General features: G+C 47.0%; 1 protein-coding gene across 5 annotated transcripts in view; it reads left to right on the top strand.

The window, feature by feature from the left end:
• Positions 1–785: 785 nt before the first annotated feature.
• FAM120B (family with sequence similarity 120 member B) overlaps positions 786–23,662 on the top strand; it is an 88,595-nt gene continuing 65,718 nt past the window's right edge. For 4 of the 5 annotated variants that reach the window (XM_057527901.1, XM_057527900.1, XM_057527897.1 and 1 more), the window contains exons 1-3: positions 786–892; positions 11,770–13,203; positions 18,233–18,413. In XM_057527901.1, coding sequence (XP_057383884.1) covers positions 11,791–13,203; positions 18,233–18,413 — 1,594 coding nt within the window. In that variant the 5' untranslated portion in view covers positions 786–892; positions 11,770–11,790. The other variant, XM_007186034.3, reaches the window with a different exon arrangement.

Raw genomic sequence — 23,662 nt, 5'->3', positions numbered from 1 at the left:
GTTGTGACTAGAGGAATGGGAATTGTGTATAATCTGAAGCCTGCCTATCTCCCAGCCCAGGGGAGCATGTCCTTAATGGGAACCTTACTGGCCTTAAAGCAGATGCAGAAACAAAGTCGAGGCGGTGGCTTCCAGAGTCCAAACTCCTTAACGTGAGACGCAGACACCGCACGACCAGGCAAGCGCGTCCTCGCTTCCTCCCCTCCTCCACTGCCGTGGCTGCCCGCCCCGGAGCTCTCATGCCCCGTTCCAGACCGCAAGCCTGCCCACTAAAACTGTGGGCTCCAGAATAGTTCGGGTGGCCGCCGCCGTCACAGCAATGCTAGCAAGGCTCCTCTCTACCTAGTGCTTGCTGTGCTCTGCTGTGTCCTTGGTTAGCCCGCGCTGGGAAGCGCCGCCCTCCTCCAGACAGTACAGACACCGAGGCCCAGAGTCGAGGTGGACAGCGCGCCAAGGTCCCTTGGCTGGAAAATCCACCCGTTCTGGACCCCCGGCCGCCTGCCTCCTGCGGGGCCCGGGCTCAGGGCCAGCCTGCCGTCTCCTAGCAGCCCGCACCGCCCTCCCGGCGCTCTTCCGCCAAACTGCGGCGTCAAGGCCCAGGCTCGTGTGTCCGCACCACCAGTGGCCCAAAGCGCCAGCGGGTGAGCCAGCGGCAGCCGAGCGAGGCGTGACCCCGACCTCCACGCACCGCGCGGTTTCCGAGGCAACGGGCGCTGCGCCTGCGCATCTCGCTCCCCGGCGCCTGTGGGGCCCGGCCGCGCAGGCCCCGCCCACCGAGCGGGCGGGGCGGTCTCTCGGGCGGAAACGCCCGAGCGGAAGCGGAAATGCGCGGCGGCTGCGACGGGCCGAGGGTTGTGCGGGCGCGTCTCCGGCTGTGCTGGCGCATCTCTAGGTAGGGCCGGGCTTGTGGGGCCAGCGCGTGTGGGCCGCTCTCGGCCGTCGCCTCGGCGCGGCGGCTGCGCTCGTGGTTCTGCGCCGTCGCGGTCCCTGGGCCGCGTCTCCCTCACCGCATGTCCCCACAGCCGTGCGCCCTGCCTGCTCCTCCCGCTGCCGCCTTGGCCCGATCCCTCCCCGGAAAGAGGTGTGCAGTTCTGGGTCGCCGTGTGGTCCCTGTCGGCCGTAGGGAGGTGTCCTCTGACCTTTGCATTTGGCGTCTCCGAACTTGGGCGCCTTCCCCAGTGACCCGGCTGTTCTGAGCCGGGACCGTAGCACCCAGCAAGCACCATGCCCTCCGGGGAATAAAGGCTGGCGGGATGACGCCTAGGTGGCTGAGAGGATGATATGTCCATGTCGGCCAAGGAGGGGCCAGAAGTTTCTATACGGGGGGGGGGGGGATTCCAGCTTAGTTTCGAATAAGTGGGAGTTGGGAGGTGCTGAGGGGCAAGAGGCCATTCATTCCTTCAGAGGGAACAGAATGCTCAAGACCTGCAGGTTTGAGACTGCCTGACATATTCTGGGAGAGACAGGGTGCTAGAGCTGGGGATGGCAGGAAACTCAGGGGAATTGGGAACAGGGAAGTGATGTGATCGGATCGTAGTGTTAAAAGAGTCATCTGGCAGGCGTAGGGATGGTGGTGCTGGGTGACTGCATGTGATAAGAGGGCTTTTGCAGCCATTTAAGGAAGAAGTTTTAGGACTGAAAATCTGGAAATGGTTGTGGGGAGAACTTGGAGGTGAGTTTGATGGGGATAAAGTGAGGCTGGGGTATTTCCAGTGACTTCCACATTTTTGGCTTGAGCGCTTGAGTAGGTGATGCAGAGAATGAGAACCACAGAACGGGGACAGGTCTGCAGCATCAGGTTCCTCACCTGTCGCCTCCCAAATGTATTACGCTCTGGTTCCTCCGTGTCTGGTGTCCTCCTCCTGCTTTGTCCTCCATTTCTGTCATTTCTGAATCGTGGCCTCCCATCTTCATGTGCTCTGTGGCCTGCCCACGTTTGGGCCTTTCTGTTAGGAGCTACCACTCCTGCACCACCACAGCCTTCACACATTCTCTATGTGTTGATTTCCCCATCACCCCATCTCTGCCATCTCTAAGCTCTGCCGTAGGGGTTTTCCCCCAACCTGGCCATCTCTCCCTCCCAGGACTGCAGTGGTGCATTCCTTATAGGTTGTGTTCAAGGAAAGCAGTGAGAACACCTTGGCTGTGTCAGGTCGCACACTACTCATCTCCACACATACCGTTTCCTGACCACCTTACCTCCCAGTTTCTTTGTGTAATTTCGAACAGGCATGTCTATCTTCCAGACATGGAAATCTCTAATCACTTCTGGCCCTCGGTTTTCTCGTCTGTGAACTGAGAAGACCGCAGTAGGTGTTGGTGGAGGTCACTTACAGTTTTTACTATTCTGAGGTTCTCCCTCCTCCCTGAGCCTGAATCAGTGTCATTTATGGGGCAGGTTTACTGTAAAGCTAATGAAGTTCAGGCTTCAGGGTCCTCGCTTTCACAGGCCCCTTCCAAGGCACTGGGAAAGACCTCAGTGGTCTTTTGTTTATAATTTTGTATTTTTTATTTTTATTTATTTATTTTTAAAAATTTATTTATTTTTGGCTGCGTTGGGTCTTCGTTGCTGCGTGCGGGCTTTCTCTAGTTGCGGCGAGCGGGGGCTACTCTTTGTTGCGGTGCGCGGGCTTCTCACTGCAGTGGTTTCTCTTGTTGCGGAGCATGGGCTCTAGGCGTGCGGGCTTCGGTAGTTGTGGCTCGCGGACTCTAGAGCTCAGGCTCAGTAGTTGTGGCTCATGGGCTTTGTTGCTCTGCAGCATGTGGGATCTTCCCGAATCAGGGATCAAACCAGTGTCCCCTGCATTGGCAGGCGAATTCTTAACCACTGCGCCACCAGGGAAGTCCCATAATGGTGTATTCTTTTTTAGAAGAGGGACCTCAAATTATATGTTTCAGGCCCTACAGTACTTGGATCCCTACGAAACTGGCCATTAGTCATATCCTGCTGTCTTGGTTTTTGTGTTCTTGTCCTTCAGACTTTCCCCTCCCCACCTCCTACTCCTCCTTGTGTGTGCCTCTTATTGAGGCTTAGAGAGAAAATATGAATGAATGGAGCTGGTCAAACTCCTGCTGTAACCTGGCTTTGGTTTGCTCTTGGGTCAGGAAGAGAGGTGTCAGATTGGCAACTTAGCACCGTGGGCAGAATCTTCACAGCAGTGCATGTGTTTGATTTGCTTGTCTGCTGGGTTGCCATCTCCTTCAAGAAAAGGTTGAAAGTAAGAAGGGAAGTCCACTTAATTGAGATCATAAAAGCAACTCTTATCTCTGTGGAAACTAGAATCATACACTGGAACTTCATTCAGAGGAATTAATTGCATCCTTATTTTATTAGTTTGAAAGTGAGGCAACCCTTATGCTATCAGTTACTTTTATAGAGCTTTATAATAAGTGTGAATAACTTTTACATTTTCATTTGCTTTTAGAAGCAAATTTCTGTTTCTTTACAAGGTGTTCTGTTGGAAAAGTCTTCAGAGTTAAAACATGTTATTTAAGGTTTAAATTATTTATATAAATATAATAAGATACTTCTAAAGGATTTTATAGTAGTAGTTTAAAATCTGCCAAATTGAGAGGTAAATCATTACCTTATTTTTACAAATAAGGAAATCAATGATGTACAAAGAGAGTCAGTGATTTGTCTTCAGTCAGCCAGTAAATCAGGGCCATTGCTAGCTAAAAAAGCCAGGTCCTAAGCACCCTTTTCCTTATAAAAACGTATGGTCCAGAGAAGGAGGAGTCCATTTAAGTCAGCTCTTACTGTCGAATGCTTACTATAGCATGGACCGAGTTTATACTTCCCCATACCTGTCCAGCTGCACGCCCGTGTGCATGCTAGGCTGTAGAAAGTACACAGCAGAGATGGATGCTTTTCCCATCAGTCCTTGAGCCTGAAGAATCAACTCAGTACAGATTCGTGTAAGTTACTGTAAGTCATTTATAATAAAGTGGTTGGCAACCAGGACAAGGGGACAGTAAGTCTTTGAACAGCAGAGTTTGCTGGATAGTTCAGTTTTGGATTTTTGCCCATTAAGCACCAAAATTTCACATTTAGGATGGAAATCTTTCTAAAATAGAGTATTTCCCTGCTTTTTAAATTTTTTTTAAATTTTTAAAAACATTTTTTAAATTAAAAAAAATTTTTTATTTTTAAATTAAAAAAAATTTTTTTTTTTTTTGGCCACACCACAACAGCTTGCGGGATGTTACCCCAGGCCCCCTGCAGTGGAAGCGCAGAGTCCTAACCGCTGGAGCCATTCCCTACTTTCTTAATAGAGTGTGCTAAATGTGATATGAACTTTCCCTAACCCCTGTGATATGATCTCAAGTAAACATTTTAAACATAAAATTTGTGATGCAAACGGTGTTCCGGCTCGTTGAGGCACATACAACTGTTCTCCCTGTTATTTGTTTGGAGTTTTTATGTCTTTCGGCCCCTTTCAGTTTTTCTGTCCCTTTGCTTTCCCCAGGTCAGCTGTTAGAGGTTCTGACCCTTGTCACTATGTGCATGCCTGCAAATGCCCTTTCCATACTTTTCTTTACTGTGGACTTAGGAGCTAATTGTTAGAAGTATGGAGAAGAAGAATTTACAGATGATAAATCAGAGCCTGAGAAGTCGTTTATGAATAAATTATTTCAGTTTTACTTGTGAATTTTAAAATTTATATTGGAGTCTTATCCTAAATTCTGGATACATGAGGCGTAAGTTTTTGTAGGTGGCAGACATTTTCCTTTTCTATGTTCATTGACTTGAAGGGGTTTTGTAGCGCTGCAGTCGGGTGGGGAAAGGCCCAGGGTCCAGCCTTCTGGGTTGCTCCTTCAGTCCAGATGTTCTGTTGGGCCCCTGGGACTGGGAGGACCTTCAGAAAGGAGCGCTCTGGGCTAAGCGCGTGCCCCGCAGGCTGACTGCCATGCGAGTTGGTGTTCCGCGCGTGCCGGCAGCCAGATCACTCTGAAGTGCCGTGTTGGGGTGGGGGCTCCCCTAGTGAGAGGAACCGGCTTCGGAGGCAGGTGGATTCAAATCCCGGCTTTGCCGTTGCTGTTTGTGACCTCAGGCAGGTGACTGAGCAGCACACACTGCTGGCTGCCGCCCAGCAGGCAGCCATTCCTGCCTTCGTCGCTGGCAGGCGTGCCTCACAGTGAAGTCTGAACAAAACTTGATATGTGCCAGTGGGACGAGAGGAGTGTCTGCCGTGGGGCTTGTAGAATAAGCTGCACGTATTTAAAGTGTGCGGCTTGGTGTGTTTTGACATGTGTTTGCGCACCCCCAGGCTTGCTTCTTTCCTGACGGACCCTGAGCCTTTGCTCCCTCTTTCAAGGTGCATGTCTTAGGGACTTTGTCTTGCTCGTTGCTGTGCCCACAGCTGCTAGATCTTTGGTATATGGGGGGGGGGGGGGGAGCAGAAGAGCCTCTCTGTACCCTCCTTTGTATTTTGCAGCAGGAAACAGGGCTCTGCCTCCCTGCAGTGTTGGGGTTCTTCCACATCCACGTGAGGGAGGGTGCTGGGCGGTGCCCGGGGTAGCTGGTTTTCTCCAGTCCGGCCTGCCTCTCTCCCTCCTCCGCAGCACAGGCAGGGCAGTGCTTCTAAAAAGCGCTTGCTTAAGAGCCCTGAGCGGCATCTGCTTTCCCTTAGGATGCAGTGTACACGTGCGTGCGGCTGTGGAGACTCTGGTCGCTGCGCCTCTTCATCTCTCCAGACTCTTCTTCCCTTACTGCAGAGGTTCTGGCCAGACTGAGGGGTTTTGTTTTTGGTTTTTTTCCCCCATTTTCCATGTTGAAGAACACATTTATGATACAGTAAATAAAGTTGCAGGTTAAACTACCTAATAGAACAGATATTTTAAGCACCTTAGAAACACTGATTTAATAATTAAAAAGACACTTTATGGACTTAAAAAAGATTCATCCCTTATTCCTCTCGCTCACGCCCCCCGTCCGCCTGCTCTCCCCCTCCCTCTGGCTGTGCCTCCCGGCTCTTCTGCCTCGTGTCAGGGCCGCTTGGCATGCCCTTCCTCGGGAGGGCCGTCGCGGATCCCAGGTCTGGGTTGGGTCTTCCTGCTGAATATTATGCACGCTCTCTGCTTTTCTCTGCCCTATAGTAATACCCAAGTGATCATTGCTTGTTGGAGGTTTTCCTGCTGGAGCATAAGCTGCCAGAAGGCAGGGACCCTAATCTGTCTTAGTCATAGCTCCACGTCTGCTGTAGTGATGACGAAGGTAGTTGCTGAATGAATAAACCCGATTTATGTCTAAATAAAGTTACCTGGTGTCACTGAGGAGAAGTAAGTGTGAATGAGTTACAACTACAGTTGGGGAAAAATGACCAATATGTGCTTTTGCGTTGACTCAGCAGTTTCACATCTAAGATTAATCCCAAGGAAATGATCAGAGATAGTGTGTTCAGAGATGTGTATTCACTGATGTGATTGACATTCTTATTTATGGCATGCAGCATTGGAAATGAATGTTCAACAGTAGGGTTAAATAACTCCTATTATGTCTACATGGTGCATCCATTAAAAGTGACACTGCAGGAGAAGGTTAACGTTATGACTTGGCAATATATTCATAATAAACTAAGACACAGAAGTAGATCATAGAAAAGCATGATCCCAATTTTTAGTAACAATGAATAATTAAAAAAACTAGAAATACGTACTCAAATGTTTGTTGTAGTCATCCTTGGAAGATGAGATAATGAGTAGTTTTTTTTCTTTTTGTGCTGTCCTTAATTTCTGCAAAGAACATGGCGACTTTTTTTTTCATGGCTACTTTTTTAATCAGAAAAAAAAATTTTATAAATAAGTACGTTCCTGATATTAAAAAGTAATATAGGTAGTAAAAATCATAAATACAGTAAAGCCTGACTAAAATTTATATGGCTTTGTTTTAAATTTTGAGATAATTTAATAATTTTGACTTGTGCTGGGCTTACTTCACTAAACTTTAGCAACTAATGAAAAATGTTTGATGACCAAATTTATAATATAAATAAAATTGCATCACAACAATTGAGTCTTATAAACCTCATTTTGCATATAAGAAGAATGAAGTAACTTGCTCCAAGATTCACTGCTAGTGCGTGGAGGTTAGAATTTCAACTCAGCTCAGTTTTGTTGTAGAGCCTTCCCTTCTGTCAGCAGTGCTGTGCTGCCCAGTGTTCTGTCTTTTTCCCTAGGACGCAGCCAGGAGGGGTTGAGCTCCCAACTCCATCTGCCATGCACGGTTTTCTGAATGTTGGCGTCAGTGGTCATGGCCAGACTGTGGTCCGGAGGGTCCTCCAGGGAGGGCACCCTGAGTCTGGAGTCATGACGGCTGTAGGCTTTCCATTTCTACTTTGAATAAACTTTATTGAGGTTGGAGTTAGCGTTAAAACACCCCTCTGACACTTGTTAAGACAGTGAGAAGGACTCTTTTCAAGACTTGAGTGGGGAGAGAGGCGGGCTCAAGTTCGAACACAGCACAGACACGGGGGGATTGAGAGCCTGCAGCAGAGGGAGGGCCAGTGGGACTGGAGGGCGGGGGAGCAGCTAGACCCGATCTTGGGGAGGGTCACGTGTCAAGGGGGGGGGTTGCTCAAGCTGACTCAGCAGGAATCTGGCTGAAATTGGTAAGGATGACCTTGCAGCTCAAGGTGGAGGCCTGTCGAGAAGAGGGCCCAGGAGCCTAAGTTTGGTCAAGGAGAGCATGTTGGCCAGTAGTTCCGTGAGTCCCGTGTGGAGGCCTCTGACGCAGGGAGACCAGCCTGGGTGCAGCCCCCCCGGGACCACCCTCGGTGAACCGCTGCCCTGGCTGTGCATTCGTGAATTCCAGCAAACACTGGGCAGTTGCTGTGTATCGTGTGCTGGCCTGGGACACGTTTTCATCTCTGAATTTTCAGTCCCTGTTCTTACCCTGCTGTGTTGAAAGGGTCCCTGTAAGTTCCTCTTTTTAGCTGGGGCTAAGGGGGAGGAGAGGAGAGAGCAGACTTCAGACCCTCCACTTCAAGGTGTGAGGGGCCTCATGAGAGGGCCCAGGCCCAGGCAGCAGGTTACCACTGAGAGAACAATTGTCCAAGACTCAGACACGAAGCAACGGAAAAAGAGGACTGTATGTTCTTCACTGAATCCTGGGACATTGTCCAAGAGATCCTTCCAAGATTATTCAGTTTTCTAACAGAAGGTCCCTCTCTGTTTTACTTTGCTGTTTACTCTTCATGAGAGCTCAAACACTGTGATGTTACATGTTAACTTGTAGATTTTTGTCTTGTAGAGACATTATTTCTGTCTGATAAAGATCTATCCAAAGGTTATGGTTCTATTTCTGTAGGACATTAACCCAGTTCGTCTCCAACTTTAAAAAGCTCACTTTGGTTGGCCAGCTCTTCAGATGCGCTCGGAACTGGCTTCCTGTCTTACAGTCTCTTTCATTAATTTATATTTGCACGGGTTATGTCTTTTCACCTTTGAACATTATGCCTTGACACCTTTGGGATGCTGGAGGTGGCTCAAGGTGGCCGCAACTGCTGGTACTGGTTGCCTACAAACACTGCTCCATGGGGGTGTGTGCCCTGGGCTGTCCATGGGTCCACTGTCCCTGTGTCCAGAGTGACTCTCCATGTGTAGCTTTTGACCCCGTTCTCTCAGTGGCAGATAGGGTGCATATGTGTTTTGCTGAGCCCTGCCTCTCTCTTCATTTCTCTAAGTGTGTGTCCGCTGAAAGACTGTGAATAAAGGAGCTTCTGGGCTTCTCTTTCCTTTTCTCTCCAGGCCTCATTTACTGGTAACCCAGTACATTGGGATTGGTCTGGGTGTAAGGAGAACAGAGCCATTGCTAGGAGCGAGGCCTCCTCCCGTGTCACACACTCTAGCTGCACTTGTGCGCCTGCTGCTGCTTCCTAAAATCTCCTGCACTGATGCTTTGTTTCCCGAACCAGTTGGTCAGCTACTCAAGGGCAGACTCTACTCTGTACTCCTTCTTTGCCCACAGTTGGAGTCTGTAAACTTGTTGATTCCTGATTTCTCTTTATACACTTGCCCTTTGATGCCTTTATCTATTTATTCGTTCACAAGTGCTTGCCAGGCCCTCATGTGCCGATACTGTGCTGGGTGTTAGGGATCTGACAGGGTGACATCTTCTGCCCTGAGGCCCGCATTAGTGCATGTGACTCCCAGACTGTGTTTTGGGCAGTGGGCCTCCTACCTAGTGAGACGTAACTTTTGTTTTCCTTCCAGACAACAGTTATCTAGATAATGACAATTTCCTGTATAATTTGCAGGTAGAATAAATGAAATTTTATATATGTGTGTGTATATATACAGGTATAATTTTACAATATATATTATATAATCATATTATATGTGTTTGCAATCATCTTAAAAACTACCTTTAGAGTATATGCTGTTAGCAATAAAAGCCTTTAAAAAACAGAAGAAAGTTATTTAAAAAGGTGATATCCACAGACTTCTCTTTTTAAGCATCTCCTTTCACACCACACTGACTGCATTGATGGCGGGCTAACGCTGCATTAACGCTTTCAAGAGCCGAAGTGCCGGAAGGCATCCTCTAATGCCCAAGTCCCCAAACCTTTGCCTATCCAAAATTGTCTTTGTGAGTGCCGTAGAAGAGCACATTGTAACATGACATTCCTGAGGTAATTTGTGATTCAAACTGAGAAATTGGCAGTGTGAAAGACAGGAGAAACCAGTACATGTTTAAAAAATAGTGAGCTTTTCACTACTGGGGTAAGCAAGGAGGAAAAACATTTGAATAAAATCAAAGCAGAGGCTGAGCCCGACCTCTTGCAGAATAAAGAGGGGAGTGTTTCAAGAAACTCAGTGTTGTCACTTGCAGTTTTAGTAGAAAAATGCTTGGAACAAAAATGTCTTCTTATCGGTGCGGGAAGGCAGCCAACGCAAATGTGGCAGAGCTGCTGCGCAAACGGACCCACGTCTGTGTGGGGTGGGAGTGAAGGCGGTGCCGGGGCTTGCCCTCCTGGCTCCGTCTCCACGTGGGCTTGGTGGGAGGGTCCTCAGCACCCCGCACGGAGCCGGGGAAAGAAGCAGGCCTCCTCTCACAGCATAGAAGAGGCAGCCTCCCGCTGGGTAAGACCTACCTCGGATCCAGGATCCACTCGTCGTCCACAGACCTTGCCCTTTTTTTTTTTTTTTGAAATCCATTTTGGTATTTTGTACAGTCTGACATTGTGTTCTGAAACATATCTCCTTTCCACACCAGGCCCAGAGGGCCCGACTGGAGAACTACCTTATGGCTGAGATAATCATGTTATGAAGTCTATTGTCTGCTTCAGAAACACACACCTTCCCAAGATGAACCCAATGCTAGTAATAGGTCTACAGTGGTTTGGGGTATATGGATCCATTATGTGTAACAACTTAATGAGCAAGGCCTCACTCAATTTCAACTTAAATGTGTGCTATTTGTGTCCACTCAGTTTTTAGATATTCTTTATCTTTAATGGCTGTTAAACAGATAACTTCAAATTCTCTTAGGGGCAAGGGTCCATTAACAGGCAGCACATTCTTAAAAGATGAATCACGAGGGGGCCTTTTCCCAGCCTAGTAATTTATTTACTGAAATAGGGCTCATAGTGTTTTACCCGCCAGGGTGGTTGTGAAGAGTGGAGACGTGCCTTGAGTGCGCGGCGCTGTCTGGCAGGCAGTGGGCACAGACAGGACCTGTTACTGCTGTGCGTGGGCAGCCTGGGGCTCCGGCCCTCAGTCCCCAGCCTGGGAGAGGCACCATTCGCTCTTGTGCTGCTGTTTGCATAATAAGGGTTTTTTTGTTTTGTTTTATCGGAGGATGGGAAGCCCTGATGAAAAGAATAGGCCATTAAGATAAAAGATGTCTGACTACTGATGGATGTTACTGGCTATATTACACCTTTTCTTATGCGTAAGGACATCATACTTATTACATAAAGGACTCTGCTTAGATTTTGTCCAGAGTGTGAATTCTGACCCTTTGAACTATTTTGTGTGTGTTTACATTTTAGAATGGGCAGTTTTCCATCCAAAGTCAGTCAGTCACCACCTCAAATGTTGCTGCATTTGGCCTAGTGAATTTTCATGTAGTTTTCTTTTTAACACCTTTATTGAGATGCACTTGATGCACAGGAAACTGCACGTATGTACAGTGTATGATTCGAGAGGTTGAGCATGCGTTCACCTGTGACACCATCCCCATAGCCAAGGTGGTGAATGTGTCCCATCACCCTGTCTCCGCTCTGTCAGTCCCTGTCTCCTCCTGCCCCACTGCGGGTGACCACAGGGCTCTCGCCACTGCGGGCAGCTCAGCTCCTAGTGGGCTAGGCTTTTATGTAAGTGGGATCATGCAGTGTGCACTCCTTGGTCCAGCTTTCACTCAGCACAATTATTTTGAGAAACATCAGTGTTGCACGTACCAATTTTACATTTTAGGTTTTCAAAATTAACTTCTGTTTGAGCTCCTAGATGGGCAGTATTACTTCTTTGAAATCGTTAACCTGTTTTCGAACTTTGTTGAGAAATCTCTTGAATAATAGTCTTAGTGACAATCTTAAAAGAGTGCTGCCCTGTGCTGTCCTGGTGGAAGTCCGACTCAGCACCTCACTCGCAGGTGCAGCCCCACGGGTGTGTCCGGGGAAGCCTCTTCAGGCTCCTGACCAGCGTGTCGTGCTCTGTGTCGTGCTGGAGACAGAGAGTGAATGTTGAATATTGTCTGTGTTTGCTCTGAAAGGCGCCATATGTCTGGAGATAATGCCATAAGTACTCATTTCTTTTCCTTTCCAGATCCTTTCCAGGAGGTCAGTTATGGGTGTGAGAGGCTTACATGGATTTGTGGGAAGTAGCTGCCCACATATATGTATGGTAGTAAATTTCAAAGAGCTGGCAGAGCACCACCGAAGCAGGCATCCTGGAGGGACTCCTACCATTGTGGTCGATGCCATGTGTTGCCTCAGATACTGGTACACGCCGGAATCTTGGATCTGTGGTGGTCAGTGGCGGGAATACTTTTCTTCTTTGCGAGAATTTGTGAAAACTTTTACAGCTGTTGGCATCAAGTTGATATTCTTCTTTGATGGCATGGTGGAGCAGTCCAAGAGAGACGAGTGGGTGAAACGAAGACTCAAGAACAACAGGGAGATAGCCAAGATCTTCCATTATATCAAGTCCCACAGGGAGCAGCCTGGCAGAAACATGTTCTTCATCCCCTCAGGGCTGGCCATATTCACCCAGTTTGCCTTGAAGGCCCTGGGTCAGGAAACTCTGTGTTCGTTACAGGAGGCTGACTATGAGGTGGCTTCCTACGGCCTCCGGAACAACTGTCTTGGGATTCTTGGAGAAGACACTGACTATTTAATTTATGACACCTGTCCCTACTTTTCCATCAGTGAGCTCTCCCTGGACAGTCTGGACACCGTCATGCTCTGCCGAGAGAAGCTCTGTCAGAGCCTGGGTCTCAGCCTGTCCGACCTTCCTCTACTGGCCTGCCTGCTTGGCAACGACATCATCCCAGAAGGCATGTTCGAAAGCTTTCGTTACAAGTGCTTGTCTTCTTATACCTCTGTGAAAGAGAACTTTGACAAAAGAGGTAACATTATCTTAGCTGTAGCAGACCACATATGTAAAGTTCTTCGGTTGCATCAAGGTGAGAAGAAGCTGGAAGAGATGTTACCTTTGGGGCCAAACAAAGCTCTTTTTTATAAAGGAATGGCATCATATCTTTTGCCAGGACAGAAATCTCCATGGTTTTTCCAAAAACCTAAAGGTGTAGTAACTTTGGACAAGCAGGTACTATCCATGAGTTCAGATCCTAAATCCAAGCAAGAAGTTCCTGTGTGTACACACCCTGAATCCAAGCAAGAAGTTCCCATGTGTACAGACCCTGAATCCAAGCAAGAAGTTCCTTTGTGTACACACCCTGAATCCAAACAAGAGGTTCCCATGTACACAGACCCTGAATCCAAACAAGAAGTTCCCATGTGTACACACCCTGAATCCAAGGAAGAAGTTCCCATGTACACCGACCCTGAATCCAAGCAAGAAGTTCCCTTATGTACACACCCTGAATCCAGGCAGAAATTACCTGTAGGTATGGACCCTGAATTTAACCTAGAAGCACCGCTGTGTACAAACCCTGAAATTAAACAAGAAGATCCTGTAAATATGGGGCCTGAAGTCAAGCAACAAATAACTATGGTTTCGGATCCTGAAATCTTAAAGGTATGTAGATGTGCCCACCCAAATCTAATATGTCATGATTGAAAGTGTACCCACTGATAGATTTGCCAGTGAATATTTATTGACTGCCTGCAGTGGTTAAGACACTGGGGTGGGGGCGGGGGGGCGGACACAGAACAGAACCCTTGGAGTTTAGCTAGGAAGTAAGATACAATACATGTGAAAGCCCACATTGTAAACTCTGTCTCACGTTGTTACATCACTGTTGCCGAGAGAGTGCTCGAAATTTGAAAGAGAGTAATCACTGTGGGTTAAGTACAGAGAGAAGCTCCCAGAGGAGGGATAACGGAAGCCAGGCCTTCATGGGGCCTGAGATTCACTGTGAACAGGTGAAGTTGGGGTCTGTGGGAGCGCTGGAGGGCTGGCGTGTAGAATCTGTCCCCTCAGGCACAGTTCTGGGGCAGGTAGCTGAGGCATGGGGTTTGAAGGGCTAAGTCAGGAGAAGACAGTTGGAAAAGAGAGACTGCAGCCAGATGGTGGATTTTAGTACATGCCATGCTAGGAACTTGGACGTAGTCCTGAAGGTAATATAGAGCCTTGGTCGTTTTTGAAGGAGAGCCACTGCTCTCCTATTAACTGCTTGCCGCGTGTAGGTTCTGTGTACGTGCAGTGCGTGTATTTTATCTCATTGAATCCTCTCGTTCTCCTTGGGTTACAGAGAAGGTGCATGTGCACATGAATGCCCCGAGGCATCTCAGCAAGTGCAGAACCAAACATGACCACAACCTTTCATTGTTCCTGGCCTTGACTATCACCATCTTGCACAAGTTAAAAACCTGGGAACCATCTCTCCCATTTTTCATAACCAGTCTCTCCCAAGTCTTGTTACTTTGATCTATTCAGTGGCTCTTACCACCCTAGGCCAAAATACCGCTGATGTGAGTGACTGCAGTCATCTCTGAGCGCTCTTCCTAAACAGACTTCTGCCCCTTCCCGTCCATTTGTCGTGCTGCACACAGAAATAAAGCTCTTAACTTGCGCTCCATAGCTCTTAGGAGGGACACAGTCACCGGAGCAAGGCTGGCAGCCATCACCCAGCCGCCACCTGCGGTTCCACCTTTGTCTGCCCCTCGGCTGCTTGCAGCCTTGCCTGCGCTCTTTGCCCTCCTGGATGGCTCTCCTGCCCCCTTCCGCCAGTCGACGCCTGCTCGGCTTTTCCACCACACACGCCGAGAAGCCCCCTGACTGCCCACCCTGTGTGTGGGTGCCTGACATTTGCAGCACGTGCCCCTGGAATGTCGTGTTTGGTTCCTGTCTTTCCTGCTAGATGGGGCGGTTCTGTGAGGGCAGGACCTTGTTTGTCCTTGTCACTGCCAAGCCCCTTGTCCTGTCCTGCTGTCTGTCTGGTAGGGGCTGCTAGTTCAGTCTCAGAGGGGATGTTCTCTGTCTCTTGCATCTTTAGGTTTTCTCTAGTGACTTCCCTCCTTCCTGTACAACTGCAAGGGTTCTCCTGTCTGCAAAGTCTTTCCCCTCTTTCTCTGTTACATATATTGTAGCAGAGGAGCTAAGAGGTAGAATGTGATACATGTTTTATGAGAGTTGTAGGTGAAAAAGTACTAAGAAGTTAAGAAATTTATTCTACTGGGAAGCATTCTTAACTGCTTTTTAGAGGAAAAAGAATGTGGGTGGACTTTGGAGGAAGGTTAGAAGTGGACCTCCACGTGGAGGTGCTGCCAGGCAGTGGGACACGAGTAGAACATGACAGCACGGGGACGGGTGGGCCTCAGCGGAGAATGAGGGGTCAACTGATGAGGAAGAAGGAGAAGAGCATAGAGGAAGGACAGAACTAAACCTGGGCTCGACTTGCACGTGTTCAGTTTGGTTACTTAGGTGGTTCTCCAATGATACATCTCTATGTAGTTGCTCATGGTTCCCAGAAGGCGTTCCTCACTGTGTCTCCTTTAATCATCGCACAGCTCTGTCGCTAGACGCGCGGGTGAGGACACAGGTGTGAAAGGTTAAGTGACATGGCCTGCAGTAGTCACACGGCTAGTGCTTGGCAGACCCCGGGGTTGAACCCAAGCCTTTGACGCTTTACAAGATCACAGCCGCCTTCCCTGCTGGTCTAGAAGTTCATTGGCGCTTAGAGAGGTGACACAGTCATGGTCAGTAGTCTAGAAGCAGGAGTGTGGAAGAGTTTGTAAGGGAACCCCCCTGCTCTGAGTCTCATTCCAGAGGCGGTGGTGTCTGCTTCTCAGCCAGCCCAGGACTCTGACGGAGCGATCACCTGCCACATCCACAGCGCCATCCAGGCCCTCTCTGCTCATTCTCTTCTGCCCTGGCCCCTGCCAGTCCCCGACTCCCGCCCCGGTCTCCCGTCTGTGTACGCCTTGCACCTGTCCCGTCTGGGTTCCTCGTCACGCACCCTGGCTTGTTCGCCACACCCACCCCATACCCACCTGGGCTTCCGCTGTGCTCATGGGCGTCCTGGCCATCTCACCCGGTCTCCTGCAAGGGGAGTGCGGACGGGTTGGGTCTGACTGCCAAGGGTAGCACGTGCGCGCTGAAAGAGTTCAGGACTTAGTTCTTACACACTCTTTAAGGAGGCGTTGGCTATCAGGCAGAGGTGTGGTGAGATCAGATCTTTGTTTTTTGAAACATTGCGTACACGGCAGAGAATGGCTATTGGCACATAGGAGGGTTGGGTGGCCTCAGAGAGCTGTGGTCACCCAGGGGCTTGGGGGAGTTCAGATTACAGGGATTTGGGGAGCAATTTGGAGGCAAAAAAGGCAGGAGCTGGGGATGGGGTTGCTCTTTCAGGAGGTTTGGCAGAAAGAGCCTGGGATGGGAAGAGGCCGGAGAATCTGGTAGGCCTGTCTGTCGGTGCGGGGGTGGGAGGAGGGTAAGGGCAGATAGTGTGCTGTTCCAGTGACACTCGCATTTATTGAGCTTAGTGATACCTTTGAAAACAATTTTGAAGTTTCTTAAGTTTCCCTTAATTTTTCCTTAAAAATTTTTTTGCAATGGAGTCTTCCAGCCCTGTCAATAGGTAACCAAAATTCAGATGTGTGCATTTTGACCACACATAGTCACCCTAGAAAGCCTTAGGTGCAAAGTTGCTGAATGCAGCAATTACCTGAGGACACACCCACAACCATTGCTCTTTCCTCCGGAGTTACACACTGTTGGATAAACTGAATTCTTGCTTTAGAATTTTCAGATTAGGTGCATATGGTAAAGGTTTTCCAAGTGTGGAATGCTATATAATATCTGCAGTTAAGGGCAGAGATAAAAAGATGCTGAGGTGATGAGCTAATTAATGAATTAATATTATGCTTGTAGAGAACTTCTCTGAAAACCCTGTGTATACCCAGAAAAGAACGTTACATCTCAATTTCTATAGAGTTGCCAAAATTGAAGATTTCTTGGTAGAGTGAATATAACTTATTATAGCTATATACATAAATTTGTCAAAATACTAACTCTTTTGAAATAAAAAAAGAGTAAGAAATGGAAGAGGGAATAGGAGAATAAATTAGAAGGTATTCTGCCTTAAAAGGATCGTGAAATATCTAGCCATATTGTTTCTGATAGATTCTGTATCAAAAGGGGCATTATAGAGAAATAGGTTACTTCTAATGATCTTTGATTGGTTAGAGCATCAAGTAATAACTCTTTTGGAATCCTTGCTGACCTTAAAGTTGCTAGCTTGTCTGCCATCCTGATTTAAAGAAATTTTAGCCATGAGATAGACACTCGAGTATGTCCAGCCTGAGAGCAGAAGTTATCACCTATTGGCCGTGCACTATGTGCCAGCCTCGTATATTCACACATTTAATCCTCACAATAGTTCTGTGAGGTCAGCACCTTTGTTAAACCTATTTTACATATGAAGGAAGTGAGGAGTTAAAGGGATTAGGACTCAAGTCTACAATAATGAATGGGCGTGACTGAGCTGCTTCGTGTGTATGAATAACGAGACACTGACACACAGAGGTTTTGATGTTCCAGGTTATTGTCAGCACACTTTAAGGGCCATTAGTGGTAGGCTGGATTTAACTGCTGAAGAGTAATCTAGATGAATTTATTCCTGCAGTAATAAGAATGGTTTTGCAGGAACATGAAACCTGTATGGAGGATATTATAGGCCATCTGATCTTAACTGCTCATTGAATGAGAAAGTGGTATCCATTTAAATCATCCGTCTCATCACCTACCACGTGCTGCCACTGTGCTGCATTCGAAGTAGAAAGAAATGAGTGCCCAGTGCATAGTTTCTGCTCAGTAAAAAATTCCTGAACAGTTGAATGAACGTGATGCAGTTTCTAATCCCAAGGAGTTTATGGTTTCATAGGAGAAGTAAGGCCAGGTAACCAGTGTAGGGTAAATGTGAGTTGAGCCCATCAGGCCAGGGGTAGGTGAGTTGCTGCTCAAAGAGGGTGACAGGGTTATGGAGAGATGACGCTTTAGGGGAACCTCGAAGGGGCAGAGACTGGGAAGTGGCTGGTTGGGAAGGGCTGAAAGAGGTCAGTTTCCCAGAGCACAGCGAGGGTTCTTGCAGAACCGTGGAGGTTGGGCCCCAGAGAGTCCGCGAGGGGCAGTGGTGTACACGGGAAAGGAGATGGAGGCCTCCGCGGGGCCTCCCTTGACTCTCAGGCTGAAGAGTCTGTGGTAGCCGGCCAGATGCTTTGAGGAGGTATTGATTGGGCCTCTGTTTCCAGGAAGGCAGAGTATCGCTGGGATGAAGGGTGGGTTGGAGAGAGGAGAGACTGGCGGGGGCGGCTGGAGCCCTGGCTAGCATCTCTCCCTGTCAGGTGGACGGGATGATGAATGACGGCAGAAGGAAGTATGACAAGTCTGGTGGGTGGTTGGAAATTGGAGGAGGAGGAAGAGGGGTACTAGAAGGTTTTGAGCTGGAAGCCCAAAGGAAAGGAAGCACAGAGGCCAGCTTGACGTCATGAGTCCAAGTGACAGTTACTCTATTTCTGGGCCCTTAGAGGCGTTGGATTTCCTATTAAAGGCCACTGTTTTGTTTTCAACGAGAAACCAGTTGCATTTAAATTTCCGGCAGGTTGCCAGAGCACATCACGTCCAGGCAGAGAGCTACCTGGTGTACAACGTCATGAGCAGCGGGGAGGTCGAATGCAGCAACAGCCTGGAGGACGCGATGGACCAAGCTCTGCCCAGCCAAGCCTTCGTCTACCGCCCAGTGCGGCAGCGGGTGTACTCCCTCTTGCTGGGGGATGGCAGAGGTGAGTCGTGGTCTCGCAGTGACTGTGCTCATGGAGCTGAATTCTGAGAACTGGCCAGACAATGTAGAGTGCATTCTTTCAGGACTTGGGGTTTGTTTCTCTGTGAAATCTGTAATGGAGAATGCCACTCACATCTGTGCAGAATAAAGGGTAAATGCCTTGGGACGTCTATATCTAATTAGCAAGCAGTTGACCAGTATTCATTAAAAGAGAAGTGCATTGTTTCTGTAAAATGTCGAGGTTTTTTTTTTTTGGCCTCACAGCTTATGGGATCTTATTTCCCCAACCAGCGATCGAACCCACGCCCCCTGCATTGGAAGTACAGAGTCTTAGCCACTGGACCACCAGGGAAGTCCCTAAAATGTTGTATTTTTATGCCTTAAAAGGATTCGTGCTTTTTAAAAAATGTGAAAACCCTTTCCTCCTGTAGGAGTATAGCGTGTGTTTATTATTAGAAGACAGCGTCTAGTTACTCTCCCTCAGAATGTGAGTTTCGTAAAATGATTGTATGTAATCTAGTACATCATATTTTAAAATATAAACAAAATTTTCCTTTGGCGTTTTTGTAATTAAATTTATGTTTTTCAATCTGTATTTCAATTGCACAGTAGGAACAAAGAATATAAGGAGAGGACTGTCCATGGCTAGGCCAGTAAAATTGGGAGGACCTTTAACACCAGGAATAAAATTAATCAGACCCTGTAACCCTCTGTTAGGAACAGTCTGGGGGAATTGGGAGTGTCGGAGAGCACTGTAGCACAGGCTAGTGATGCTTAATGCATGCAGTTACCTCTGTGCAAGGCCTTGCTGACCTGAGGCAGGCTGCTGGAACATCGTGGTCTGATCGGATGGTGCTGGGATGAGAAACAGAGTCTAGCACACTACTATCAGGGCAAGGATTGAAGCAGAAAAGTCCTGGTGAAAGGATGTCTGTGGCCTATTTGCCTAAACTCCATTATCTCCAAACCTACCAACATGGCTATTAATATTATTCCAGAAAGGAAACATTTACATAATCTAAAGGTGGTGATAGAATCATCAGATTGAAGTGTTGTGATTATTCTTTTTTTGGGCGGAGGGAGTGGCAGGTTCTTTGCACCCAGATTTTATTAGATTCCCAGCGCCACCCAGCATGTGCTGCCTTCTCCCATAGGTCCTGTGAGAGTTCAGACACTGATGTGGCCTAAGGAGGACATGAGAAAGATGTTTAAGCTGATTTGAAGACAGAAACAGAAGACCCTATGTAAACTTTGAAGCCGAATATTATTGAAATAATTTTTCTATTTGTCTGTGTGGCCCTCAGCCCACACTCTTTCTTAGTATGAATGATGGCACATTGACTCCGATGATTCAAGAAAAGATATCTTCATCATGAAAAATTTTATGTTATAGAATAATATTGGCCTAGAATTACTTTTAGAGTATTTTGTTAAATGAGGTTAAAATATATAAACTTCATAACTTAAATTTCATACTTTCTTAATGCAATTTATTGACAGCCATAGAGATAACTTTATTAGATAACCACAATAACAGGAAAATTACTCAGATTGAGCTTATCTTCACAACTGATCCTCACTTTCCTTTTTTCTTTCTCAACTTTTTGGCTTTCTACATGAAGTCTACATTATTAGGATGTAAACATAAAAAGCTGCTGTTGCAGGTTTATTTATGATGAATATAATAAAGCGTATTCTGCGCTGTTTGCTTGGCTTGGCTTACTATTGCACATGCACCTAAAAGAGATGTCTTTTCTACAGTTGAGCGCGGTGTTCTGTAAATGCCAGTATTGTGAAGAGGGCTATGAGAGTCTTCCACCGACTTTCTGTCAGCTTGTTAGTAGTTTTTAAGAAAAGAGTGTTGAAATCTCCAGATACTGTTGTGGATGTTTTTATTTATTCCCTTCAGTTCTGTTAGTTTTTACTTCAGATGTTTTTGAGGTTCTGTTGTTAGTGAATGTACATAGAGGATTGTATGTTTCTTAATGAATTGGCTCCTTTAACATTATGAGATTTCCCTTTTTTAGAAAATCTGATCATATTCCCTATGTTGAAGCTGGCTTTGTCTGATACTAGTATACACACCCCAGTTTTCTTATGACTATGGTGTATCTTCTATCCTTTTACTTTTAAACTATTTCTTTATATTTAAAGTATGTCTCTTTTAAGCAGCATATACAGTCTTTCAATCTCTGTCTTTTAATTGGACTGTTTAGGCCATTTACACTTATTGTACTTATTGACAGTACGTGTAATGTCTTCATGGGTTTAAGTCTTCATTTTTCTCTTTGCTCTGTTCTTTTTTCCCTTATATTCTCCTTTTCTGACTTCTTTTGGATTAATTGAATAATTTTTAGTATTTTGTTTTATATTGGCTTATTATTGGACTTGGATTATTAGATTTACCTGTTTTTGTTTGCTTGTTTTTTTTAGCAGTTTTTCTAAGGTTTATAATATATGTCTTTAACGTGTCACAATTTGACTTCAGTATCATACCACGTAACGTGTATTGTAAAAACCTTACAACAGTGTACTTTCATTCTCCCTGCTATTCTGTATATTTTAAAAAACCCTTTAAATGATTATATACTCAAGGGAGTTGCAAAAAATAGCTCATAGGGTTTCATGTACCCTTCACCCAACTTCCCCAAAGATGACATCTTATATAATAAAGTACAATATCAAAGCCAGGAATTTGACATTGGTACAGTACTATTAACTAGATTATAGACATTATTCACTTTTCAGCATTTTGTCCACCCATTCATTTGGTATGTGTATAGTTTTTTGCAGTTTTATCCCATGTCAAGGTACAGGAATGGTCCATCACCACAGGGGAGCTCTCTCATGCCACCCCTTTCTACCCTGCCCTCTGTCACTGTCCCCTGGTGACCACTAGTCTGTCCTCCAACTCAACGTTTTGGTCATTTTGAGAATGTCACATAAGTGGAAACATAGTAGGTAACCTTTTGAGATTATGCATATGTTTTGAACCCCATAACACACAATTCTTATTTTTACTTTAAACCATGGGTTGGCAAACTTTTTTGTGAAGGACCAGATGATAATAAATATTTTAGGTTTTGAGGGCCCCACGGTCTGTAACAAGTGCTGAGCCCTGCTGAGTCAAGTGCCATGGACCTACGTCCAGAAGGGCGTGGCTGTGCCAGTGATGCTTTATCTAGTTTTCCAATGTCACAAAATTTGAATTTTATGTCATCGGTCTGTGTCACAGAAAATTCTTCTTTTGATAATTTTCCAATCATTTAAAACAATATGAAAAGCATTATTAGCTTTCAGACTGTATAAAAGCAAGCAAGCCAGATTTGGCCTATGAGCCAAGTTTTCCAACCCTTCCTTTGAACAGTCAGTTGTCTTTTTTTTTTTTTTTAAGAATTATTTATATTTTTGGCTGCGTTGGGTCTTTGTTGCTGCGTGCAGGACTTCTGTAGTTGTGGCCAGCTGGGGCTACTCTTCGTTGCAGTGTGCGGGCTTCTTATTGCAACGCGGTGGCTTCTTTTGTTGCGGAGCACAGGCTCGAGGCCGTGCGGGCTTCAGTAGTTGTGGCACGTGGGCTCAGTAGTTGTGGCTCGCAGGCTCTAGAGGGCAGGCTCAGTAGTCGTGGCGCACGGGCTTAGTTGCTCCTCGGCATGTGGGATCTTCCCAGACCAGGGATTGAACCTGTGTCCCCTGCATTGGCGGGCAGATTCTTATCCACTGTGCCACCAGGGAAGTCCCAGTCAGTTGTCTTTTAAAGGAGTTAATAGGTGAGATGAGGTCTTCTGTGTGCACCATTTCTGCTGCTCTTTATTTCAGAAATATAATTCTGCTGGATGTAGAATTTTAGGTATTTTTGTTGGGCACTTTCAGGGTGTCATTCTGTTGTTTCTGGCTTGTGTTTCTCATGAGCTGATGATGGTCCTTCTGACTGTTGTGTCCACAGGTTGCAAGTGTGTGATTCTCTGGCTGTCCTTAGGGTTTCTTCTTGATTTCTGGTTTTCAGCCACTGTTTAAGCTGAGCTTTGGAGTCGTTTCCTTTCTGTTTATTCTGCTTGCAACTCTTGAGCTCTTTGGGTCCATTTCTATTCCCTGTTGACTTAGAAACAACATTTCATGAAACGGTGCTCAACTTTTTCAGTCTCTCTCTCACCTGTCACTCTGGGCCTTCAGTTACGTGCCTGGTTCACACCTCACAGCGTCCCTCAGGCACCAAGGCTCATTTTTATGCCTCTTCTCTCTGTGCTTCAATTTGGGTCACTCTTGTTGTTTTCGCATTTACAGTGTCTTTCCTCTGCAATGTCTAATCTGCTGGTAACCCATCCGGTGAAATTGTCATTTCAGATATTGTGTTTTTCAGCTTTTTAAATCAGTCTTCCATTTCTTTCTTCCCTGTCTTCATGTTTTCCTTTAAATACTTAAACTTGTTCACAGTAGCTGTTTTCAAGTCCTTGTCTACTAATTCCATCATCCCTGTCATTGCTGGGCCTGTGTCTATTTATTGACTTTTCCTCCTTATAATGGGTCCACATATTTCTGCTTATTCTGATGTCCAGTAATTTTTATTGTATTCTAGAAGATTTTGGATCTGTGAAGGGTCTCGATTTCTGTCCTGTCGGGCAGTTCATTTACCTAATCCTTTCAGGGCTTGCCTTATAGGGAATTTCAGGAGGTAGAGTGGCCCTGCTCCTGAGGCTGGGCCTTCCTGGGCTGTCGCCCTAGTGCCGGTGTTTGACAGCGTCTCTGCACGCTGGCCTCGGGCGGCCCCGTGTCGCGGAGCCCTGTGCAGCTCGCGGGTCGGTCAGCAGGGCTCCCCATGGTTGTCTCATCTGGCCTCACTGAGCTTTGCCCTGGACCCGCCAGGACCTCGAGCGTGCCCCTCTGCAGACTTCTGGAGCCCTCTCTGCACGGCACCGGCTCCTGGCTCCGCCTGCAGCCCCTGCTGTCACGGCAGCCTCGTCCTCTCAGAGTGGCTTGTTCTGCCGGGCTGTCCCGCCCTAGGCTGCTGTCTGCACGGTGCCTCGAGGTAAAAAGTGGCCACTCGAGAATGTGGTGGCTTCTAGAGTTGTTGGAGAGGGAAGAGTCGTCAGCACGACTGCCCTGTCTCAGCCAACCCCACCCTCCTCGAGTGTTCTGGGTGCTGACGGAGTTGAGTGCGAGTGTGGTTCTTGTTCCTTTTTTGTGACTGTTTTCCCCTTGGAGAGTTCTGTCCTGCATGTTTATACATTTTTCTCCCACCCATATGTCCACTTT

Source organism: Balaenoptera acutorostrata, chromosome 14, assembly GCF_949987535.1.
Source record: "Balaenoptera acutorostrata chromosome 14, mBalAcu1.1, whole genome shotgun sequence".
NCBI classification, from domain to species: Eukaryota; Metazoa; Chordata; class Mammalia; order Artiodactyla; family Balaenopteridae; genus Balaenoptera; species Balaenoptera acutorostrata.
Note: the sequence above shows the minus strand (reverse complement) of the source record. Positions and strands in the feature narration are given on the sequence as shown.